At 41.1% G+C, this 25,702-nt stretch overlaps 1 protein-coding gene across 1 annotated transcript in view; it reads left to right on the top strand.

Annotated features, from left to right (window-relative positions):
• CPNE3 (copine 3) overlaps positions 1 to 21,553 on the top strand; it is a 31,217-nt gene extending 9,664 nt beyond the window's left edge. The window contains exons 2-16 of the mRNA XM_060243543.1: positions 786 to 917; positions 3,622 to 3,801; positions 4,522 to 4,596; positions 6,897 to 6,968; positions 8,403 to 8,486; positions 8,789 to 8,878; positions 11,039 to 11,137; positions 12,830 to 12,916; positions 14,241 to 14,300; positions 15,144 to 15,277; positions 16,136 to 16,190; positions 16,285 to 16,336; positions 16,887 to 17,020; positions 17,419 to 17,655; positions 18,886 to 21,553. Of these exons, the coding sequence (XP_060099526.1) occupies positions 786 to 917; positions 3,622 to 3,801; positions 4,522 to 4,596; positions 6,897 to 6,968; positions 8,403 to 8,486; positions 8,789 to 8,878; positions 11,039 to 11,137; positions 12,830 to 12,916; positions 14,241 to 14,300; positions 15,144 to 15,277; positions 16,136 to 16,190; positions 16,285 to 16,336; positions 16,887 to 17,020; positions 17,419 to 17,655; positions 18,886 to 19,008 (1,614 nt within the window). The 3' untranslated portion in view covers positions 19,009 to 21,553. The remainder of the gene's footprint in view (positions 1 to 785; positions 918 to 3,621; positions 3,802 to 4,521; positions 4,597 to 6,896; positions 6,969 to 8,402; positions 8,487 to 8,788; positions 8,879 to 11,038; positions 11,138 to 12,829; positions 12,917 to 14,240; positions 14,301 to 15,143; positions 15,278 to 16,135; positions 16,191 to 16,284; positions 16,337 to 16,886; positions 17,021 to 17,418; positions 17,656 to 18,885) is intronic.
• The last annotated feature ends 4,149 nt before the right edge of the window (positions 21,554 to 25,702 follow it).

Genomic DNA, 25,702 nt, shown 5'->3' with positions numbered 1-25,702 from the left:
GTCCTGTTTGACAAGGAGAGGATGCCTGTCCAAAATTATTGTCAGAAGAGAGTAACGCATCTGCAGATAATCATTTTATTGAGGAACCCCTGCTTTCAAGGAAAAGGAACCCAATGATATGTGTAATAAGGACATAGTCTTGTGTTTCTAGTCCAATTTTGAGAAACAGATACCTTTTTTGAAATAGATTTTGCTTTAGGTTTAGTGAACGGGAAAAGTTTAATCTTGGATATTACATTAGTTTGTTACTTAAAATCCAGTTATTTCTAGATGGCTTTAAAAACTATTAATGTTTTCCATAGTTAGTAAAAAAAATGTGCTGCTGCAGTCTAATGCATATTTCAGTGGGCTTGGCATACTATACACTATTTATGGTCAGGGACTGAAATCTGTATGTTGGATTTAATTGTTCTGTGAATGAAACAAGTTTGTTGAGGTGATTTTGGCAGAGAACATCCTCCGCTTCCTCTTGCATGAGCAGAACACTGCTGAAACTTTGAGCTCTGATCATACAAGAGGCAAGAATGATGATTCCGTCTGAGTTCTGCTTGCTGAAGTGCCTCCACCTTTGCCTCTACAGTATGCTGTTTCTGAATATCCCTGACTCTCAGTAGTGACTTTGGGAGGGTGTGTGGGGCTGCTGGGGAAGGGAATCCAATTACAAATCTCTTCCATTAACCCATTATGATGGTGGAAGTGTTAGATCCAAATTACTCTTATTTTCTCTCCCTGCCCCCCCCCATTCAAACTGTATTGGTTGCTTTTTTTCTTTTCTGTTCTACTAGATGGCGGCACAGTGTGTGACAAAAGTGGAACTAACTGTTTCCTGTAGCAGTCTCCTGGATAGAGATGTTGGCTCCAAGTCAGACCCACTGTGTGTGTTACTTCAGCACACAAGTGGACAGCAGTGGTATGAGGTACTGCATTATTTAAAAACATATTTTTATTTTTTATAAGCTGCTTTGAGATGTTGTGGGAAAGTGCTTGAAAAAGCTTTAAATAATAGGGGAATTGCTTCTACATTACGCTTGATAGATAATAAAGTTTGTCAGAATTCGTTTTTTCAGGAAACAGTAGGCAATTCAGGCCTATACTTCTTTTTAAAAAGACCATCCTGTTTTTCTCACTTCATGTGGTCACATTTCTAAGCCAAAATGCCCTCAAAACGAGGTTGGGGAATTGTCAGGTGGGCACCTGGCTTAATCAGGATCTTTTACCTGTGTATACAGGATTCCATGTCCAGCAATTAATGCTTAAAAATATTAGGGACTCTAATTAAGTAAAACAATTAAAATTTATTCCAGAAAAATATAGGCTTCCATACAAGATAAAATACTCATAAAATCATACATACAGTCCTAAGAAAAATAGATAGATAGATAGGGAAACACATGGGTAGACGAACAGGGCGATATTTACCGATCATAGTCTTCAAGGAAGGCTCCAATGGCGACGAGCGAGGAAGTGGGAGAGGGGAACTTGGCCTTAGAATCGGGGATGGATCTAGATAGCGGAATTAGGATACTGCTAGAAGTGCACCTGTGGGTAGCTAGTCCACAGATTATAAGGACTACCTTGAGCCCTTAGGGAATGGGAGGTATGAGGGAGGAGGAAGGAGGTCAGCTGATGCATGACCTCCCAAAAAGGGGAGGCTTCGCAGTGACCATAAGGGCTGGACTACTGCGAGAGCCAATAGAAAGTTCATTGGTGTCACCTAATTGGGTGCCCATTCCTGACCAATGAACAGACTTGGATCCTGGATACCTGAGTGAACTTTCAGGTTGAAATCGACCAGGGTGGGGATGCTCCAAGGGGATAACAAAGAGAAGAATGGGGGAAATCACTGGGTGGAGGTATGCTTGAGTTATCCAAAGGATGACAATAGAGGAGCAAATTGTTATCTAAGGTAACACCCGGTTTACACAAAGGAACTTGGCTCAGGCTGAAGATGGTCTTCCTCTTCTTCTGTCTTCTTCTTGGCATCAGTCTTTGTCTTGAGTTCCGTTAGACAAAGACAGTGGTGGTTGGACGATTAACCACGCCTGGGGTGGGTTGATGGCTTGTAATCACAGGTGACATCTGGCGAGTACGTGAGCCATTCGCTTCGCTGGAATGGAGTCTGGCCTGGTAGGAAGATGGCTGCGTGTGGTGTTAGCCCTCCATGGTGGATTCCATGGTCAGTGCTTCAAAACCGTTTGCCTGGATAGCTCCTGGCGGCACAGTCTCCTTCGTTCCTGAGTGCCTTCTTAGCATTCTGGCTACCAGTACTGCATAGGTCCCTTTCGCCCCTGGATAGGCTCACTCACACTCTCTGGCCAGACATATGTGAGCGACTTCTCCAGGTGCTCTGGCAACCAAGGTGGTGATCACGATGTTCTGTAAGGGGTTTTTCCTCACACATTATCCCTTATCATTTATTCCTCAAGCTCTTGCAATAACTTTCCACCATATCATTCTTGATTCTCTCCTTCCTAGCCCCAGGCTTTCTTAGGCAATCACCCCATTATCCTTTCAACACAGTATTCCCTTTTTCTTTCTTCCTGAGAGCTTTCTGTTACATTCCACCACACTCCTTTATGCTTTTCACCCCTCCCAATTATTCCCTGCTTCCCCCTTCCATATCCTATTTTCACTTCTCTTTAACTCCTCTCCCATTAGAATCACATCTGCTCAACAACAGCTCTTTAACTGCCTTGCCTGTTTCCAGACCCCCATTTCCATTCTGTCCTTTTTGCCTTCTTTCTTCCTGAAACATACATAGCCTATTCCTTTAACTTCCCCCTTCACTGCCAGCCTCTCAAATCCCCTCAGCCCACCTCCCCTCGTCTTGACTCTCCCAGGGCTCTTCCCATCTGCTCTGATATGGTCCTGCTGAAGTAGTGTAGCATAATTTCTGAAGCTTAGGATGCCGTTTTATTTGCTACAGCAACCTTCTCAATCACCAAAGCTGTGGTGCAGCATGAGGTTCTTCAGCTTGAGGTTTACCATAGGACCTCAGCCAAGATGTCTCAGCATCAAGATGATGCTGAAGCTTTGGCATCTGAGTAAATTGCTATGGCAGCTAGGTTAGCACTCAAATTCACTCAGGTGCTACTTTGGTGGCCTGCATTTTTTACTATGTTCCAGATGCATGCATGCATGCTCCACAGTAGTCCTTTTGGATTTGAGTGTTTTGTTGTTGTTTTTAAATCCCAGAAGATCAGTGGAGGCAAGGTGGATTTTTCTGAATCTCTATGGATTCCCCACAATTCTCAGAACCTAGTCTCCTTATTGTACCTGTCATCATTGTACATTTTTTTTTCTGTCTGCACAAGGGGCTAGGATTTGAAAACCTTTCTTTTTGTAAATATTCTTTAATAATGTGTTGTTTAATAATGCTGAGAATGAGTAATCATTCTGACAGTGTTCCATAATATTGATAATGTTTATTTTGCAGTATCTAGCACCTAATGTATTTGTGTGTCTATCTCTACATGCCTGTGCACCTGATTTATCCTATTTTCCTATTTCTGGGGAAGGGGGGTATTTTTTTTCATACTCAGAAGTTTAAAGCCATATGTGAGAAGTGGGCTTTGTTTCTTTTTATTACCATAATGATGAACCTTTATGTTGTATTTGCAGGTCGATCGAACAGAAAGAGTCAAAAATTGTTTGGATCCCAAGTTTGCGAAGAGGTTCCTAATTGATTATTATTTTGAACTAGTCCAGAAACTCAAATTTGGGGTTTTTGATATTGACAATACTACTGTTGAACTGAGTGATGATGATTTCTTAGGAGAATTTGAATGCACCCTAGGACAGGTAAGTGTAAATAGTTACTACATGTTTCCTATAGACTTTATAAAGTTGTAGTGGTTGCTTCAGCACAATTACTGTGGTCCTACTCAGATGAGTATTATTTCATTTTAAATCTTTTTTTATGCAAATATATTTCTCTGACATCAAAAGGTGTTAAAGGTGCATTGAAAACTGTAATAAAGTCTCTTGTGAATATGATTTTAAATAAAATAAGCAGATACAATGTATCTGATAAGAGTCTTCCTATGGAAAATTATTTAACATAACTTTTTAGCATATTTCTAACTGCAAAGGGGAATTTTATATTTAAGATTTAATTGAACCTTTTGGTCTTGCATTTAACTTTCTCCTTTCTTCCCCAACATAAAAAAAAACACAGTTTTTCATGTTTAACTGAAAACAAAGATGAATGAAAGCCATGACCATAAATAGGTAACAGTACAAACCTGAAATTACCATATTTTCCATTAAAATATGTACAAAGTACTTATGGACTAGTGAAGCTAAATGGACAGTTTACACAATGTCTTTTTTTAATTCAAAGGTATAATAAGCCATTTGCTTCATCAACTAAAGAAAAAAAAACTTAGTTCATTATTAGGAACTATTTGTGCATGTTCTGTTGTCTTTGCATTTGCTGATATTCTTGTAGTCATTTTTAATAAGTAAACATAGCTACAATCTTCCCATGTAACTATTCTGGATATTTCTGTATTTCAACAGATTGTTTCTAGCAAGACACTCACCAGACCTCTTGTAATGAAAAATGGCAAACCTGCGGGAAAAGGAAAAATTACAGTATGAAAATATTGTTACTTTATTCCTGGTCTGTAGGTTTCATCTTAGATTTTGATCTTTTGGTTTCTGTTTTGACTGCACCCAAGTGGCTCAATTAAGTGTAGTGAAAAGGGCAGCGCAATCAAGACATACGTGGTGGCCAGCCGTTCGGGCATGGGCGGATCTATGGCACCGCTTGTTGGCTTCCAAAGGGGAGACGCTTGGAGGGGGAAGAGTGGCCCAATGAGCGAGAGACAACCCGTCGCCGTGGTGATTCCACCAGGCGCATGCCATTGGTTTGCTGCTAAGATGGGAATGGGGGAGATGCAGGCTCGCGCGGGACCACGGGATTGGCCAGCCTGTTGCATGTGACTGGGCGAGGGGGTGGAAAGCCTGCGTCTGAGAGGCTGTCAATCTCCCCACTCCCTCCCGCTGTCCAAGACTCTCCCCCCCCGTGCCCTTCCAGGGGTTGGGAATGTGTCAGAGGACAGACCAAGGAAAGGGAGCAGGCAGTAGCACAGGAGTGGGCTCAGCAAATGCCCCCTGTTGGAGCCCACTGCCGGGTTCAAGTGCCAGAGACGCTTGCACACCGAGTGGTTGAGAGCGAGGGGAGGGAGAGGACGGGGGGTGGGACAGTGGAACTTACCCAGCCATGGGCGACAGTCCTCGCATACAGAACCTCCGGGAGCCCGGAACCTGTGGAGACCTGGAAACAAGCAGTTAGCCCCAGGGGAGCTACTGTCAGTCAAAGATACTGTAAAAACAACTGCATGGTGCAAAACCCGTCACTAATGTGCCTGTCTGTCTCTCACTCTAAGTCTGTATGGCTGGGAGCTCACTGGCAGAGCTTCCCACCACGCGAATCTGTCCCTAACAACTGAGTTGTGTGAGGCAGAGCGGAAGTATTTCTAGGAGGAGGGGGGCGTGATTGGGCGCCGGGGAGGGGGCTCGCCAGGCCGAGGCGCGAGGGGATTGGTGAGGTAATCACGCCGCTCCCGAAGGGGTTTGTGAGCTTCAGCAGTGGCGGAGGCAACCTTTGTTTTTGGTTTCAATGAGTGCCTATGGGACACATTGCTATTTTTGCAGGCGTAACGTTGCACCTCTCAGGGGAGGGACGTGTCATGGGCCAAACTGCTCAGGAAGCCACCTAAGCCTGGCCATGCCCCCAGCTCCACCCCCTCCTCTGCCTGAATGCCATGCTCCGCCTCACTTTCACCCATGCTCGGGCGCTGCCCCCTCACCCACATAACTCCCTTCCACTGTGGCAGCGCCGGACGTATGTCGGCTCAAACCCTTCCTGCGCCCATGTAGCGGCTTGTCTGCTCCCAAAAGACTTTCCACCCCCCACCCCACCCCCGGATTGTGCTGTTAGTTGAAGTGAATATGTGTTTATTTTACTCACGACATTTATTTTTTCTAGACTGTTCTGAATTTGTTCACATGTTTTTTTGTTTTATTTTCTGGTCTTTTAAAAAATTATAAAATGATGCCCTGGGGTTGGATCCAGATACATTTCTCACTGATTAAAGGGAGGGGCAATTTCTGCCAGTTTCTCCTTCCTACTGCTGCTCTCCTCCCCCCCCATTCCTAGAGGCCCCTGTCTCCCAGGGACAGCACTTTGTGGAGCTCAGAGGGCTGCTGTTGGGTTGGAAAGGTAGGAAAGTTTTATTTACGTTTTTTTAAAAAAAATTAAAACATTTTGTACCACTTTTCTACCTGATCAGGGTAAAGTGGTGAACCCAGAAACATTTGAATAAGTAAAAGCAACATTTAAAACTATAAATTAAATAAAACACATAAACAAAATCCTATTCCAGTGATAGAAAATTTAGTGTGGATCCAACACTGATCCAAAAATCTCAACACTTAGTTCTACATATGCAAAGGAACTTTGTGTTTTTTTTTTTTTAAACGGGAGCCAAAAAGCTTCTTTCTGAAACAGTAATGTACAAACCATTCAAGTTGGTTTGCTGTTTAAAACAGAACAGATAAAGAATTTGCTCCATGGCTGGGCATGTAATGGTTTGAAATATGTGAAAGAAGGTCTGTCGCTGTAAAGCTGTACTTTTCTCAAATGGGACAAAGTTGTCCCTGGCTTGAGATGAACACAGGCAATCCATCTTCTCTGTTTTCATTTACTTGTTATCCAAAATCCCCTACTAGGAACATTATCATTTTTGCAAGTGGAAGAAATAAACATTTATTCCCATAAAATCTCCTAGAATTGTCACATTTTTGAGTCCCCTAAATGGAACGTGTGCATATGTGTATTAGATTGCATTGTCCAAACATGCTGCACATTTGTCTTCATGTCTGTCCAGATAACGGCTGAAGAAGTAAAGGATAACAGAGTCGTCATTTTTGAAGTTGAAGCAAGGAAACTGGACAACAAGGTACTTGAGGCTTTCTTGTGATAAATAATATCACTTCTCTCAATTCAGAAGTTTACTAAAATGAGAGTGGCTGAGGGAAGAAATTGTATTATATTATGGCACCTGGAACATTCAAGGAAGCTCTTAAAATACAAATTGTATTGAATATATTACTGAAGCAAGATTTGGCTGTGACTTACAGATGAACTTTATGAACTTCCTTTTATGCTATTCTTTTTAGTTTTGCAGTTTAAAACGGAACAGATAAAGAATCTGTTCTATGGCTGGGCATTTTATGGTTTGAAATACATGAGAGAAGGTCTCCTGTTGCTGTAAAGCTATAATTTTCTCAAATGGCCAAAACAGCAAAAATATAGTAAGATATTGTTTAATAATATTTTGCACAGTTTAATACAATAGTTTCAATTTGTTTCTGTGTTGGCATTCATTATTCTATCACGGTTTGCTGCAGTGCTGAAGACTGAAATAGGACCAGGGAGGGAGGGAGGCATCTGGCTGGTCTAAACTTGTGGTCCCCCCCAGCCTAGACGGTCCAGTAGAGGCCAGCCCCCCTTCCCCACATGACTTTTCTTGCTCTGGCAGTTGGCAGCAAGGCGGTTGTTCTGCCATTGGCAGGCTGAGTCTTTCCTCACAGAAGAGATGGCCCTTGCCCATCAGAAGAGTGCCCAGTGGAGGGACCTGAAGGTACCTGCCTGGCTGGCAGGCAAAAAAATGGTGGGGATAAAGGCCCTAGCAGCAGTGGCCTCTACTGGCTTCAGGTGCTGTAGCAGAAGAAGGACAGCTTTGCTCGATGCTGCTCTGCCTGTGCGTTTCACCCACACTTCTTCAGGGGGAATTGATAAGATTATTTGGGGCCTAGTCCTCTAGGACTTCATGGCAGCAGCATGAGGTTTTTTGAATTTTTTATTTAATTTTTGGGGGGCCTCATTACTTTTCCCAGTGCCCCATCATTAAAATTTTCCTGGCTTTGGACCTGCAGATCTTTTTTATTCACATGTTCTCTTGCATTGTTGATCTTTGGAAAGAAGCACCTAAATATATAGATTGGGCCTCCAAACAAATCAATTAAAATCCTGGTGTCCTGAGAAGATATGCATAACATTGAAAGACCCTGTCTACCTGATCATGCTCCTGAGTTTCCTGAGTGGTACTAACTGATTGTTCTGTTGCTCGTTTTGTTAATTAATCTCATTTGGAGATTGGGCAGGAAAGAGACAGGACAATTTTATCCCTTCCATTGCTCTGAATACAGCTGTGCATTCCTGCACTTTCTAAGGAAACAATCATAATTCTTTGAGTGGAGTCATTGCTGGGTTGCAAAAGAGAAATTACAAAGTCGTGTGTGTTGTTGAGGCTTAGGTGATATCTACTTTTATATTAAAATAATGCTTGCAAAAGTTTTGAGCTTCATTGAAGGACATCTAATTCTTGCAGGATTTTTTTGGAAAATCTGATCCTTACCTGGAGTTTCACAAGCAGACCTCTGAAGGAAACTGGTTGATGGTGCACCGAACAGAAGTGAGATAGTTTTTACATTTTAAATGGGTTGAGAGAATTTGACTAGCAGCATATCTGTGTTTTTTTCATAGTTTGTACCAATGGTTTTGAAGGGACAGCACCTTCAGAAAGAACAATAAGTTACTGATTTGAAGGCATTCAGAGCATCCTTCCATATATTGACCATATCATTATGCTGTTTGGTTCAATCAGCAATAGTTGTTTAGGATACCACACAGCACCAACGCGATCTGAGATTTTTGTTACAATCCCACCCCCCTGCTCTGATGATCTTTCTAACAAATACTTTGTATTTTGTTTAGGTTATTAAAAATAACTTGAACCCTGTCTGGAGGCCATTTAAAATCTCTCTCAATTCTTTGTGTTATGGTGATATGGACAAGACGATCAAGGTAACAATGGATTCACTTAGTAATTCAGTTATTTCTGACTTGGATCTAATAAACAGACTTAAAGCTGTGTATTTCTTTGTTACAGCTTTTGTGAGATCAATTTTCTTTGCTTATAACTCACAATCCTTCAATCCTTATTCCAACCCTACTTTAGAAGGCATTATTAAGGTCACTAACTTATGGTCACTGAGATCTGAACAGACATGCAAAGAAGTGTATTGGTAGACATCTAAATACATCAAGCTGTATCTACCCTGTTTATTCCCTTTCGCCTTTATTTCATACTTCCTTTATTTTAATCTGACCCAGTCGTCTTTACTCTTCAACTTTCTTGTGTTGTGTTTGTACAGTGCTTTCTAAAATGCTTCCACTTGCAGTATTGTGTTAGCTGTAAATATTTTCTGGATATGAAGTAGTAAAGTGAGTGTATGGAATCAATTGTTAGAAAATGTATTATCACAGCCTTGTGAATAAGAAAGCTGTTGCTCTGTCCTAGCATAACTTTATGTTAAGGGATTTTTTGTAGCAGGAACTCCTTCGCATATTAGGCCACACACCACTGATGTAGCCAATGCGCCAAGAGCATACAGGGCTTTTAGTATAGGGCCTACTGTAAGCTCCAAGAGGATTGGCTACATCAGGGATATGTGGCCTAATATGCAAAGGAGTTCCTGCTACAAAAAAAGCCTTGTTTATGTTCCTGAATCCAAGATTGAAGTATTTCTTAAACAATGTGTATATCATCATTCTGTACTAATGGATTAGCCAGGTAGTCATAATCAGTTCCCTTCTTAGTGAAATCTGCCTTTCTCTTTTTTTGTGTTTGTTCACAAAAAAAGAAAGTGGAAAAAGTTAAAACCCACTAATGACCAGGTTTTTTGTTTAGCAGTAACATCATGTATTCCATTTTTATAGTAAAGTAGATCTCTTAAGGTAAACTTTTTCTATCCCTGTGTGAGTGAAATGCAGTGTTATGATAAATGTTGAGCTTCATTTTAATCTCAGTTGGAACAAAACCAGCACTGAGAAACTATGAACTGGGTCTGATGTATCCTCTGCTGAGAAAATTATACAAAAAGTTCAGAAGAGCTTTGTGACATTCTGAAAAGCAGTTTGAACTAATTTTTCTATAATAAGAAAAGTATACTGTACTATAATAATTCATTAAACCATGCTTTAATATTTTTTATGCGCACGATGTCTTAAATAGTTGGCCATTTCATTGTAGTAAGTAAAATGCCTTTTTAGGGCACAAGTGCCTCCTCTTGTGTTAAAATGACTGTTTGTGTATTCAACCATAATACACAGACAACTTGTTTTAATCTTTCATTACATTCTGTGTGTGTGTGTGTGTGTGTGTGTGTTCAAGTGAATAATTGAAACATAATGTCACTTTCAAAAAGCACATTAGCAAGCTTGAGAAGACCACATCTAGTAGTACAGTTCTCTTAATGGAAAGTTCTTTGGTCATATTTTTAAAACACATATGTTGGCATAATTATATTTTAAGTATGTTCTTAAAAGGCTGTACTGAAAGAGGAGATATTCGCCTTCCATTTATTAATTTTTGTTTACTCCAGTTTTGTATGCTTACACAAAGATCAGATCTATTTTCACACAACTTCTTGTGGTAACGGTTTCTGCATGTCATGTGTATTGGTGAGGAATGCATGTGCATGGTCGTTGATACTGCTAAAGTTATGGTTTGTATGTGCTAGCCCAGAGGACTGCAGTTGGCAACTTCAGGAATGTTGGACAGTGACAGGCTTCATTACAAGAAATTCAAATAACATTTAAAAAAAACCTTGAGCTTCTAAAATAAAAATTTGAAGAGAATATTAGATTTTGAGTGGGAGTAATAACAGGAAATTGCATGCACTGCCTATTGTTAGTAGTTAACTACTAAAAGCCTACCATGTTGATTTTGAAGGTAAACATTTGTACCTGTAGTCTCACCCTCATAATAAGCAAATGAAAGTTAGGGGCGACAAAGGCCTATGACATTGTTGAACTCAGTTAAGCCATAAATATTCAGCTGCTTTAAAAATTAGTGGTTCCTGTCTTAAATAGCAAAACAATACAGTGTTGGCATACTTAAAGTGAGCATGCAGTGATGCTAGTACCAATGCTAGAAAATATTGAATAACGTTTCATTTTTAGGTTGAGTGCTATGATTATGACAGCGATGGTTCCCATGACCTGATAGGCACCTTTCAAACCACAATGTCAAAACTGAAGGAAGCCTCTCGACAATCGCCAGTAAGCCCACATCTTTCTAGCCTTATTTATTTCAATTTAGGCATTAGTCCTTGCTTGTTCGCTAGATAGAAGGGTGTGAACCTTTATTCAGACATCAGACATTCAAAGTATAGCTTACTAGCTATACTTAATGAGATCACTGTCTCTGGGGTTTGGCCTCCCATCTGTAGTAATGATATGAACCTTTCTTACAGAACTGGGAACACATAAAGTGCTTTGAGCATTTGAAGAAAAGTGCTAGATCATAATAGTCCTTAATTGTTAATTGTTTGAAGCTGAGTGGGTGATTAGTGATTTTTTTTTAATACGTCGATAGCGATTAGCATCCCAGATGCCATTAAAAACAATCTCATTTTAGAATAAATTTTAAATGTCATTAACTTTAAATGCCCAGTTTTGAAAAGTTTACAAATTAGGAGTAATAATATGTTTCAGTTGTAACATAGCACATGCTTCTTTTTCTTTCTTCTTGAAGAAAACCTAACAGAAAACAAGCTAATAAAGCTATAGAATGTTATAAATACAAATAAGATAGTAGACTCCTGAAGAGTGGAATGGACCATACCACCTCAGTGTGTAGTAAGGAGTTGACTAGAATCTGTTTCCCTTCAGTGCTAATTTTTTCTTTTGCAGGAATATTTTTTCCCCAAGTGAAACATTCAAAATATCATCCCCTACCTGCAGTCTGAATTGGTACAGTCCATTACTATCTTATGGTTCAGACGTGTCATCTTGCAACATGTGTAGATCAAAGTCATATCTCTTGACATAAACTTTTAAAGTATGCTGCATTATACACGTAACAACTAAAATATTTTTTCAAAAGTTTGGTTTTATTCACATGAGGATTAACAATTCAACCTCATATAATTTAAGGCAATTACAATTATGACAGTTAATGAAAATCATCTAATCAGGTGGCGTGCTTAAACATTCCAATAAAACTGTAGGCATCTGTCTTTTGTTTCTAAGTGCAAATTTCTGAGAAGTTTGGTTTTGGGTTTTCCTCAGTTAAGAACAAGTTTGCAGGCTGCTTATAACAAAGCAAATTGTTGACCTTAACCCAGAGTTTGAAGAAACACAATAGCTTTCTTCATAAAAAAAGGAGATTGTGTATTTCCAAGCATGAATGCCAGCTGAATAAGCAGTATAAGCTGTTTGGGCAAAATACTGTCAAAGAATTCTCTGACATTTACAAAGAAATACAAAGTACTGTATTTCTATAGGCTTTCTTGTTTTCTTGATAGTGTACAAATGTACATAAATATGTTAAAAACAATTAGAGCAGGGACTGACCATTTAAAAATAGCTATTTCAGAATGTAGAATGCTTCTGTTACTACTACTCCATAATCTTCAAGTATGGAACAGACTACTACTTTGGTATTCATATACATTTATTTTGAAATACAAGTCAGTAAATACATCACATTCTTCAGATTTTTTTTCTAATTCAAACAAGTAGTCCATTAATGAAAACAGTGTAATATATTGGTCAGACAGTACACAGCAGCAGCTGCCTCTGTGGCCATTAGGCTCATTTTCTGTTGAAAGTTATATCTGTTGTATGCTCACCTCAAAGGTGAAGCATTGCACGAAGTACTGTGTGAGATGACCCTGATCCATTTTGCACTGTTTAAGATTACTCCCTAAATGTGTGTTACCTTGTTTTGCTGTTGTTGCTTTTTTATAGATTGAATTTGAATGCATGAATGAGAAGAAGAGGCAAAAGAAGAAAAGTTACAAAAATTCAGGAATTGTGAGCTTTAAACACTGTGAGGTCAGCATCTTTGAATATTCTGTTCTTAATTGGGTATGCAGTTTATGGCAGCACCAGACACATTTGCTTTCGTATCAGCTCATTAGTCAAGAACATTCAAATTTGCAAGGTATAAACTTCAGTTGTAGCAAAAAGTTAAGGCAGCCTTCTTGATAAAATGTGTGGAGTTAAATATCTGAATGTACAGTTAAATGTGTTTGTGTTTTTTCTAGATTGCACCAGTTAAGGGTATTATTGTAACTGATTAGTGCAATGAAATAGTCCAATGAAATGAAATTCGATCACCACAGAGCTGTGCAGTATGTTCTGAAGGTGGGCCAAAATTAATTCACAGCAGTATTAACATAATTTTTGGTTAGGACTGGACTGTGCTGCACTGTTTTGAAAACCTCCATCAGTGCAAATCAAATACTTTCAGTGAAGTTACAAAGGAGCAAGTCATTTCAGAAATTGATTTCAGTAGTGATGCTATGGTTGGGAGCAGTTGTTTGTGTGGTTCCTGTGGTGATTTGAGATACATTTCAATTGTTTAATAGAAAAATAACTTTTTTTAAAAAAAAAAATGGGCTAAATGCAGTCCACCATGGGCACAGTACCCAGATATGGAGACATCCCCATAAATCATAGCAGAGCCCAATTTGCCTCCCTTTCTCTTCATTATCTGTGAGGTTGGTGAGCCAGACCATTATAGGGCGTAAGATTCTGTGTTCATGTTCTTGCCTGCCTCTCCTGCCCTGTTGAGTCAAGCTCTGATCACAGTGTGGACGTGTGGGAAGTCTAGGGACAGGACTGTTCTGTTTCTAGGTGCCCCTCCAGGTACATCTGCTATAGTTGCAGTGGATTTATCATTCTCCAGATTTTTGTATCACAGAAATGTTTCACTTTCATTTTTGTTCTTTGTTTCCCCTCTCACTAGGAATGCCAGACCCACTGGTAGCTGCAGGGGTCTCCAGCTTTCAGCACCAACCTTCCTGCCCCCCTCCCCAAAAGAAGGAACTCTGGAAATTAATGTGACATGCCTACTTGACCCAGAAGTGGAAACACTCTGGTTTTGGGGCAAAACTCTGATAGAAGCTAATAACCAGAGTGTCACCTCCCAATGTCCTTATATCACTTCCATGTCATGTAGGCATACCTCGTTGATTTCTGGCATTCCTCTCTGCTCCCAGTAAGTACCTCCCACCCACCGTCAGCTGCTTGGAGGGACCTGACAACCTTATTTCTCACAAATATCTGAATTGAAAAGCCTGATAATTTAAGCTACTTGTCTTGTATCCAAAGTTAGCTGGACAATTTAAGTGAGTGCTTAATGGTTTTTCTCCAGATTATCACAGAATGTACTTTCTTGGACTACATCATGGGAGGGTGCCAGCTGAATTTTACTGTAAGTATCATAACTCATTTTTTCCTCTGAGGAACCCTAACAACTTGAGAAGAACTAGAGTATTCCAAGTGGCAACAGTACAGATATGGCTATAGCAAAGTTCTTGACCAGGAATGCCAACACTTTGAACCATTATCCTCTTAACTGAGAAGGCTCCTAGAAATTGGGCAAGAGGAAAAGTATAGATAATACATGGTGTGTTTGCTGGCTCCATTTCTAAATTGCAAACAGAAATCGGAGAACAGTGGAGGGACAGTGGCTCAGTGGTAGAACATCTGCTTGGTAAGCAGAATGTCCCAGGTTCAATCCCTGGCATCTCCAAAAAAGGGTCCAGGCAGATAGGTGTGAAAAACCTCAGCTTGAGACCTTGGAGAGCCGCTGCCAGTCTGAGTAGACAATACTGACTTTGATGGACCAGGGGTCTGATTCTGTATAAGGCAGCTTCATATGTCCATATATGTCAACAGGAAGCTTCTGTTGAAAAACTCTTACTCTCTTAAAGAGTAGGTGTTGTGCAGGGTACAGTTGCTATAACAATGGAGCATGCTGCTGGAAGTAGAAGTGGATGAACCTAAATCTTCCAGAAGATTTTTCCCAATAACTGCGATGCAATGTCGGCTAGGTCCAAGAAAGGACTTTCACTGTAAATTGATAGCTGTGTGATGTCTACAAGAAGGGACACTTAACATTTTTATAAACCATCTATTTTAGTAAAAATATTTTTGCTGTTTTTTTGAATTGTATGTTTCTCTAAGATGTGACTAATTAATCCTTCTATTGCCTTGAACTACTACCATTAATCGGGAACAAAAAAACCCACACCATAAATGTATCTTTCAATAGGTTGCCATCGACTTTACTGGTTCTAATGGAGATCCTCGTTCTCCAGATTCCCTACATTATATCAGTCCTAATGGAGTGAATGAATATCTGACTGCAATTTGGTCTGTGGGAATGGTTATTCAGGATTATGACACGTAAGTTTCCCAACTGATCTTATTCTTGAACTGTTTTGTAAATTAAACAATATGCACAAATTAAACTTTATGTCAAATTGAAATGATTTTTTTTTTCATATTTCCTTCTTGAATTTCACATGGCTGTGCCAGGAAACTGGAATTCTGGCTTGATGGCTATGTGCATCTTGTATTCCTTTTTCAGCCTTGTGAAAGAATTGACAATCAGAAACATTTGCAGATGAGAACTATTAATCTTTCCTCTCCGTTAACTAGCAGTGCTATTTGCCCAGGCTCACAATTCACTAACATAGCTAATTGAATTGATTCCTGCTTGAGTTATTGCACTGTTTACATCCTTGGGACATTGTAGCAATGTCTTACATTACTAGATAACCTTTTCAGTCATGTCCTGGGTGCATGCACCTGGTAGACAGCATACTTCAAGACAACAAGTCTAGTCAGCACACTTTGGGCTCTACCCTTCTGAGTAGGGAATCCCCAGTTACCAGCACACACCTTGTCCTGTATTAGGGAGCAGAAGATCGAGTCCTCTTATCGAGGGGTGCCTGAGAAATATCTTTCAAGCTTTGTGGAGGCTGGGGAAGTAGCCCTTGTTCCAGTGTCCTGGAATTCTTGCATATGAAAGAGGTATAACAAGGGACTTGGGGAAGACCCACTAGCATGCCTGGATGTCAGTGGAAGAACTGATGGAGTGGAACGCAAGGCTACTTTCCCTCAATGCCATGGGTTAGCCATAGGAAGCGAAGGTTATTTGAGGGATTCTCATTTACTGGAAACAGATTTATGGTTCTGGTTTGCAAGGAGTTTGGAATTGTGAACTTATGTATAATTATGTTCTTCTGAAACCTTTTTCAGAGATAAAATGTTCCCCACTCTTGGGTTTGGTGCTCAGATTCCTCCCTCATGGCAGGTAACTGATATGCGGGACATTATTTTGGGAGAGGGTGGGAGTGAAAGCTTCCAGTGGACATATTCAGCTTCATACATCTTCCATATATTCACAGGTATCACATGAGTTTCCATTAAACTTTAACCCATCAAATCCATTTTGCAATGGTAAGTTGCTTTGGAGTCAGAATCCTTAAGAATGTCCTGTAACTAAATAGCTTGTTGATGCAAGGGTAACTGTCCCTATTGATTTTGCGTAATTGATCATGGATATTTGGTTTGTTTTAAATTTATAAATAAATAAATGGGTATAGGTGAATAATTTGAAGGCCAGTAACTTCACATTGAAGAAATAAGTTCTCTCAAACCTCCCAAGCTGCTTTTTAAGGAAAAAAAAAGAGAGAGTCAAAAATAAGGGGGGGAACCTTTTATAAGAAGTCTTAGGAATTCAGTGGAATACTAAAGGACCATATATAACAGTCTGTCAGGCACTTGATTTAGTATGATTTGTTGTTCATGTTTATTCTGTAATGTTAGGATTTTTAGTTCTTCATTAAAATACCCTAGTGGAAGATGTGATTGAAGACCCTGGAACTTTGCTGTGCAATTATCCAGTGTTGGCAATAGTGGATATCTCCCTGTGCTTCAACACTGCAGGCCTTAAGTATAATATAGTTGCATTAGAATGTTCTGAGGAACACCCATTTATTTCCCTCAGGAATCCAAGGTATTGTGGATGCATACCGGGCCTGCCTCCCTCAAGTGAGGTTGTATGGGCCAACCAACTTTTCTCCAATAATAAATCATGTGGCTAGGTTTGCCGCTGCAGCTGCTCAACAAAGAACAGCCTCTGTAAGTACTTCATCACTACCCCCACCTTATTCATAACTTCTGAATTTCAGTCCGCTGGGGCAGGAAGTTGATGGGCAGAGAACAAAACAGCCAACCTTGCCAAGATAATCTCGATGGCTGTTTCATTGGTGCTTCACTCTGTCAGCTGCCTTATTATGCTTGTGTGGGCATTCTCTTCTAAGAATTCACATAAGCAAAGAAATATTCTGTGTTAGTTATTATTGCCCTGATGATAGAGTTCATATTTGCATTATGTTGAGATGATTGAACAAATATTTGTTTTGCACTCCTTGGAATTTTCTCTTTTTGTCTGTCATGCTTGTCTGCAGATGCCACTTTACTTCACAAATATATTTTTTTCTGTCTCACTGGCAACAAAATGTACTCTTGTTTTGCAGCAATATTTTGTGCTCCTGATCATCACTGATGGTGTGATCACCGACCTTGATGAGACCAAATCTGCCATTGTTAATGCAGCCAAGCTCCCCATGTCAATTATAATTGTTGGTGTTGGAGGGGCTGATTTCAGTGCCATGGAGTTTCTTGATAGTGACAGTGGTGCTCTGAGATCTCGCTCAGGAGAGACTGCTGTTAGAGATATCGTCCAGTTTGTGCCATTTAGACAGTTCCAAAATGTAAGTACTCTTTCTGATGACATTAAGAGTGGCTGATTCTTGTCTAGTTGAGGATTACCTTGATGAGAATCAGGGCTTTTTTTGAGCAGGAACACACAGGAATGCAGTTCTGGGTGACTTGGCATCAGGGGGTGTGGCCTAATGTGCAAATGAGTTCCTGCTGGGCTTTTTAGAATATATTAATAATATAAGTGGTTCATGTTTAATGTCCTATTATACGGGAATTGAATTGCTTGGAAAATGCACTGTGTGGATTAAGTTGTCAATGAAAAAGAATGTTTTTTTCTTGGAAGGGTACTTCCATTTTTCATAACAGAATTCTCCCATTTTAGTTGAAAGATGTGGAAAAACTCATCAGTCACCTCAAAGTGAAATAACAAACCTTTCCTATTAGATCACATTGCCTGTTGTAAAAATATAGTTTTATGATGATGATGTTGTGATGCACCTACAGATCTAGAGACCAGAAAATGGCTGCTTTCAAGAGAGCTGTTTTCTTAAGGCCTGTCCTGATTTATATCTTAAATCTCACAACAGACTTGTCCACATGTAATGCTCTCTATCCGCTCCTTGTTAGCAAATGGAAATCAGAGAACCAGTTTTACCTGACTTTCCATTATTTGCTTGGGCAAACTGCTGTAAGTCAAAGGAGAAGAGAAATATTTGTCCTTTATTTCTAATGCCTGGCTGTCGTTGGTTGCATGTTAACTTGGTAGTTAATAGTTTGCCTTTATTATTCCTTTATACAGCTAGATTCACTTAATTAAAAAAAAAAAAAACGGGAATCTATTTATAGTATCTCAGGCTTGGATCTTTAAATACACAAGCCCTGTCCTTGGAGTTACTGTGCAGGCTAAATTATCCATGCTGCAAGGGAAAAGACTGAGGCTCTAGATCTGGAAGAAATCATGCTAATTAGCTAGACTTAACTGCCCAGTTTTTGTATTGTGACATAGCAGTTTTTATGGGGAAGTGCATTAAGGACACTCTCCATGAGTGTCCCTTGAGTCATCTTACAATCTGAGCCACATAAATGCCAACCAGCTTTGAACCCTGTAAGCAGCAGCTAGCCAGTGCACAGTATAAATAATACGAGAGTCCAAATGGGCAATTATATTCTGGTTGACACTCTTCTTCAAGATAGTCTCCTTAAATCCTCAGAAAATTGATCATGTTTTCTGTATCTGGGGATACTTAAAACTCTTCCCCTTCCCCACTTTTTTGATTCAGGCACCCAAAGAAGCTCTTGCTCAAAGCGTCCTGGCAGAAGTACCTCAGCAAGTGGTGAGCTACTTCAGCATGTACAAACTCCAGCCTCCAATCAAGCCTGCTGCAAAGCAAGATGGGAGCTGAGCAGAAGATTGATACCCCAGGCAAGAGGATCCCTGTCCACTTGTTTCTGTGGTATCAAAAGACAGTGGTGGATGAGAGTTTCATACATTGCTTACTGTTAAGATTTGGTCACTTATATTCTGTATTGCCAAATATGCCATTATGTTTATCAATCCATTGTTGGGCATATTTTGAAAAAAAATATTTCCAACATGTTGACAGTTATGAACAATATACATCTTCAGGAGAAACAGAGCAGCTGCTTTCTTTCTCACACTCTATTCATTTGGCTTCTTCACATGGTAAAATGAAGGTGAGAAGACTTATGGTACAAGGGAAAGAATCGTTAGTGATTGTATAACCCCTATGCATTTTGCCTGCAGCTTTGTCAGGGGGGATCGTCTAGATTCTTTTTAGATCTGTACACTATAGCACAGTGTATTTATTGCCCCAGGTGATAACCGCTGCTGCATGTAAAAGATATAAAGATGATTGAGATTTCCCCCCTGTATAGCCTGTTGCAAAAGTAGCTGGCTGTGCATAATCTGTGCAAAATTATAGCATGTGCCTTGTGGACTATGTTGCACAACAGAGTGTGTTCTCTCTCTCTGAATATTTTAAAAATATAACGGTTCAGTACTGTAATTCCTCAGCCATTTTGTTCAATTGTGCATAATTATACTGGGTTGCATTACTATAGCTAGTGAAATGGCTGGACTTCTCTTTTTTCTGCAAACCAATTTTTTGGTTTGGTGTTTGATAGTCCCTCTTTCTTCTACGTCTTCCTGCTTGTTTATTGAGTGGGAGGAAGCTTTAACCCACCTTCTGTATTTCCTCATCTCAGATGCACATTTGGACCCTCACCAGTTTTTCTGCAAACAGAAAGCCCTTCTGCCAGTTGTGCGGAACTTCCCTACCTCCTTTCTTTCACTGCAGCCCTGTGATTTCCCTGAAATGCTGCTCCCGAAAGACCCTCAGAAGCATCATGAAGGGCAAATGGGGGAGTCTGCAGTGGGAGGGAGAAAAAATGACAAAATCCACCCCACCCCCTTTCAGAATAGCTAAGTTTGGATTCCGCCCACCTTCATGTATTGTGTCAAAATTATGCTGAAGTGTACATAATGTTTTAATGTGTATTCTGATGCTGTAAGTGGAAACTGACTGAAGAAAGCTAAACCTCTGTAAACTGTGTCATACTGTAAACCTTTTGGACTTGATATCTGTTTTAGGGGAGCAGGATCTAGGACGTGTGCATTCGTCTTCTGAGACTCAAACTACTTGCTTCAGTGTTGCTTTACCTTATCTATCATCATGCTAAAATATCAGTATGTTGGCTGTTTGTAAAACCTATAACATATACACACCTTTACAAATATTCACTGTTGATGTGATTGAAGTGAATATTCTCATACTGCAAATTGTACATCAAAGCATATTTCCATTGTGTTTTGAATGTTAATTTCTGTTACGTAGGCTTTGCTGACTTTTGGGTAATGTTTTATTTAGATCAGGGTTTCTCAGTTAGTAAATAGCAAAGCAAACATGGACCCTTGAAATGCGGAAGCATATTGTGAAATCAGTTTGTTATCATTTGTTGGATTATGACTCTTTCAACAGTTATAGTTGAAGTAAGAGAGGAACCAGAGTTGGAAAATAAAGTGTTCTGCTGTATGATTGACATGTAACAACAAATTGGAGCTGATCATTATAGTCCCTCCCTTCCTACTTGGCTCAATTTCTGATTTTTTTTTAAATGGTAGTACTTTGTTAATGCATTTGAAATCATTCCATTAAAACAAAATTTAATTGGTAGCTTGGAAAGATGAGAACAAACTTCTTATAGCTGCGTCTCAATCTGTGGATGTTCATGAAAGTAGAAATTAATTGCTAAGCTGCAAGCAAAGGAAAAGGGAGCCCAGTGCAAGCCCTGTGATTCCCAAGCTTTGTTACCATAACGCGCACACACAGAGAGAAAATAGGTTGTCATTAAGAATGAACCATGTCAGGGTTTATGCAACAATCTGCCACTTCTGCAGTGAGATTTCAGGCAAGTCTGCTATTGTCTGTTTGCTCTCTTATTAATCTGTCAGTTCATATGTGCTGTGCCTTTCTCATCACAAGAGCCATCCTGTAGTAGTAGTATGGCTTGGATAGGATTGTGCACTTAATAATTTACTTCTAGGTATATTGTGGGCGTCCCTTGTGAACAATGTAGAACAGTATCACTAAATAAAAAAGGGTTCCAAGAACAAACAAAAACTGCTGCCTGAGATACTAAGAGGAACAATGCCAAAAATTGTATTTCCCTGATTTGCTTCAGCAGCATTAAATTGTTGATGGTACATTAGCACCACCCTGTGGTAGAATGCAATTACTGACATTTCGTATTGGAAAAAATGACTTTCGTTTAATGTTTTCTAACAAAATGCAGCTTTTTATGAGAGAAAAATCATATCATGTAGCATTTGTATAATATTTCATAAGTATCTTTATATTTAAAGTTAACTTCAGGTGAGACTGCTTCTGGTGCCATACAAGACATATCTATTAAACTTGCATCTCTGTATCCTGCTGTTCTACTGTCTTCATTTGTTATACGTTTTTTCTGGTTGTGAATAATTACTTGGTGAGGGTGGGAACACAATAGGCATCACTATTTATGTGTATTCTTTAAATAGGTGCCCTGAATAGTGGAAATGGAAAAGAGATGCTTCTATTTTGGGAGCACTAAGTTTTTAGAAGTTAAATAGGCCCTTGGCAAAAATAAGCTGTGAAGCTTAGCAACACCATTTTCTGCCTCATATCTACAATAACTGGTATTTCCCAGCCATTTCTTTCTGACTTGAATGTCATTTTGCTATTATGAATATTTTGTCCTATGTGGTCTTTCTTTCAGCCCTGACCTGGATAGTCCAGGCTAGCTTGATCTCGATCTCAGAAGCAAAGCAGGGTTAGACCTGATCAGTATTGGATGAGAGACCACCAAGGAATTTCAGGGTTGCTGTGCAGAGGCAAGCAATGACAAACAACCTCTGAGTATCTCTTGCCTTGAAAACCCTGTGGGGTTGCCGTCAGTGACCTGTGACTTCACAACAATTCTCTAGTGGTCCTTGGAGTGGGCAGCCCTGACTCTTGGGATATGGCTCCTCTTGAGCACAGTCAGTTGGATTGACCTCTCATAGGTCAATCCAGCTGAGGGAGTGGCCTGTCCCCTGGGTGTGCTGGAGAAGCAGCAAGGCCTTGCCAATGTTCCTGGAAGTGCAGGGATCCTTACTAAAAAAAAAAATCAAAGCTCCAAAGGATGTGGGGTGCGGCAGGAGAAAAGGGAGTTAGCTTCCAAGCCTCCCCCCCGCCCTTGCCTACAAGCCACAGTTGGGAGAACAAAAATGCTCAGGGCCAGCATGGCTGTACTAGGTTTCCTGCTGGACCCTGCTTCCAACTGTGGCAGTAGCACATGGCACCCAGAATCAGCAGCACCAGTAGTTGCAGCAGGCTCCTTGCCCCACAATGCACACCAGGGGAGTGGTCATAACTGCAGCAACCTGCAGGGAGGCACTGAGGACCCAGCAGCCTCCCTTGGGACCGTCATCAGTGGGACAACAAAGGCCAGTTGCTCAACTCTTCACCTGAACCACAGTAGGAAGCCTCCTCCCAGCTCATGCGGAGTAGGGGAGAGGTGTCTGGAACCTAGGGTTCAGGCTGGCAGAGGGCCCCAGCTTCAAATTAAAGGCAGCTAATACGATGAGTGGGAAGGGGAAACCGCTCCATCTGATTCACTGGTCAAAAGGCCCTTTTTTCCAGCTTTACCTTTGAACTGGGGACAGGCAAGTCCGATAGGGACCTGTGGGGGGGTGTCACTGGATGGATGATGCTGAATGGAAAAGAACAGGCCCCAAAACAAGAACAATTAAAACGGGTGAAAAGTGGATGGTGACCATATTGCTCCCTTTACTCAAAACCTCCCATTTTCTCCATCTCTCTTCTTCCAGTTTTCACCTCTAGAGTAGAGACCAATAGAGAATACAGAAATGCAGCAAAAGCAGGTCTAACTAGCTCCCAAGCTTTGGGCAGCATGGACAGTGATGTTGACCCATCCCAAGCACCTGTATCCCTCTCTACACAAGACTCCCAGATAGGAGAAAAAAGAGGGTTTGTGCAAAGGATTTGCACATTTCATAGAGCAATAGCAATTAGCCTAGAGCATAGAGCAATATTAGCATATAGCAAAGGATTTGCACATTAGCATAGAGCAACTCAACAGCTACCAGGACTGGGTATTGCCCTGGTAGATGACCTTCAACAGCATCTGGACCGGGGTGGCTCGGCAGTGCTGATGTTGTTGGACCTATCAGCGGCGTTCGACACGGTCGACCATCGGTTACTGACTTGCCGCCTCGCCGACGCGGGGATTCAGGGGCTGGCCTTGCAGTGGCTTTCCCTCTTTCCTTGAAGGTCGGGGACAAAGGGTCGCGATTGGGGGGAACTATCCCGGAGGCGCACACTTGATTGTGGAGTGCCCCAGGGAGCGGTTCTCTCCCCGATGTTATTTAACATCTATATGCGACCCCTTGCCCAAATTGCCCGAAGGTATGGGCTGGGGTGTCACCAGTATGCTGATGACACCCAGCTTTATCTGCTTATGGACGGATGGCCGGTCTGCGCCCCAGAAAATCTGGATCGGGCACTACAGGCCATGGCTGAGTGGCTCAGACTGAGTGGACCTGAGATTAAATCCTGCGAAGACAGAGGTCCTTTGCTTGGGTCGTCGGGGACCGGGGGGGGGGGGAAATCCCCTTGCCAGCTTTTGACGGTGCGCCGCTGACGGCGGATAAGGTCAAGAGCCTGGGGGTGCTATTGGAGCCTTCCTAAAGATAGCAACCACTGCCAAGTCCGCGTTTTTTCATCTTAGGCGGGCAAGGCAGTTGGCTCCCTTCCTGGATCGCGACGGCCTAGCAACAGTGATCCATGCTACGGTCACCTCGAGGTTGGACTACTGCAATACCCTCTACATGGGCTGCCCCTGTGCCGAACTTGGAAATTGCAGCTGGTGCAGAATGCCGCGGCCTGGCTGTTATTGGGCCTCCCAAGATGGGGGCACATTCGGCCGGGTCTTCGGGCTCTGCACTGGCTTCCAATAACATACCGAGTCCGGTACAAGGTGCTGGTCATTACCTTTAAAGCCCTATATGGGCCTGGGACCTGCCTACCTGAAGGACCGTCTCTCCCCACATGTTCCCCAGAGAGTTACTGAGGTCGGGAACTCAAAACCTTCTCACCATCCCCGGGGCCTAAAGAAGTCTGTCTTAAGACAACCAGAGACAGGCCTTTTCCATAATGGCCCCTACATGGTGGAACCAGCTGCCGGAGGAGGTGAGGGCCCTGCGGGACCTTACTCAGTTCTGCAGGGCCTGCAAGACAACCCTCTTCTGGCTAGCCTACACCTGACTGGGAAATAAATGTAGCTTATTAAACTCCTGTTAATTATATTGCATTTGATGTTAAGGTTTTAAGTTTTTTAGGTTTTAAATGTTCTGACTTTTTAAAATGTTAAATGTCAATTTAAATTCTGTTTTATCGTCTGTTGTGAGCCGCCCTGAGCCATTTTTATGGGAAGGGCGGGATACAAATCATAGAATAAATAAATAAATAAGAGAGAGGATTAGGCAGCAGTTGTCAGTCAGGGTTTAAGATATGCGGATACTGTACCTGGATAGAACCCATAGGCGACCTTCTTCAAAGGAGCCACTTGTACATAACAGTAGAAGTAGAAAGTCGGATTAGATGGGGAGGCTAGATTCCCTTCAGGCTATTAGCAACTAGTTAAGAGTTCCAGCAGTCTTTGGGTATGTTCACTCAGATCTGGTTGGAAGAGTTCTTGTATTCAGTTTCAGAAGAGGGAATTACAGCTTGGTGGTGATTGGAAAGTTCCGGGGGACATGCCCCTCCCCTGGCTGATTGACCTATGAGAGACCGAGCCTGCTCAAGAGGAGAGCCATATCAGGACTGCTTCACTCCTGGACAACCAAGAAGATTCATGGTAAGTGAAGACAAATCTTCCATTTTGCTGGCGTACTGTTGCCTTGAGTATTTATTAGCAGTTATTTTTCAGTACGTTAGTTTTGGTCAAAATTATAGAGATAGATGTGAAATAGAGAAATGTTCCATTCTGTTCTGAAGTACTGTGTTATAGAGCAGGGGTGGCCAACGGTAGCTCTCCAGATGTTTTTGCCTACAACTCCCATCAGTCCCAGCCATTGGCTATGCTGGTTGGGGCTGATGGGAGTTGTAGGCAAAAACATCTGGAGAGCTACCGTTGGACACCCCTGTTATAGAGCATTCATACTGCTTATGACTTAGTGCTCCAATGTGGATACAAAGAAATATCACACATATATCCATAGATGTAGCACAACATAAGTCCAGATGTGGTTTAAACAAGTAGATATTAGAATCTTTTTCAGACATAAATTTTCTGATAATCTCAGTCCCCTCTTTGAAATGGCTTAATTTTGAATAGTTACAGTGGTTGTACAGTTTGACATTCTAGACTTTGAAACTGTTTCCCTCCCTATTTAGCATTTGCCTGTGGTTGAACATGGACCGCTGACCAAACCTTCTATCTTTAGATAAAAGTACTCATCCTGCTTTGACCTACACTTTCTCAACAGGAAGATGGTGTGTTATTCCCAAGCTGAGACTTCTGTTTAGAGCAATT

Source organism: Heteronotia binoei, chromosome 7, assembly GCF_032191835.1.
Source record: "Heteronotia binoei isolate CCM8104 ecotype False Entrance Well chromosome 7, APGP_CSIRO_Hbin_v1, whole genome shotgun sequence".
NCBI lineage: Eukaryota > Metazoa > Chordata > Lepidosauria > Squamata > Gekkonidae > Heteronotia > Heteronotia binoei.
Note: the sequence above shows the minus strand (reverse complement) of the source record. Positions and strands in the feature narration are given on the sequence as shown.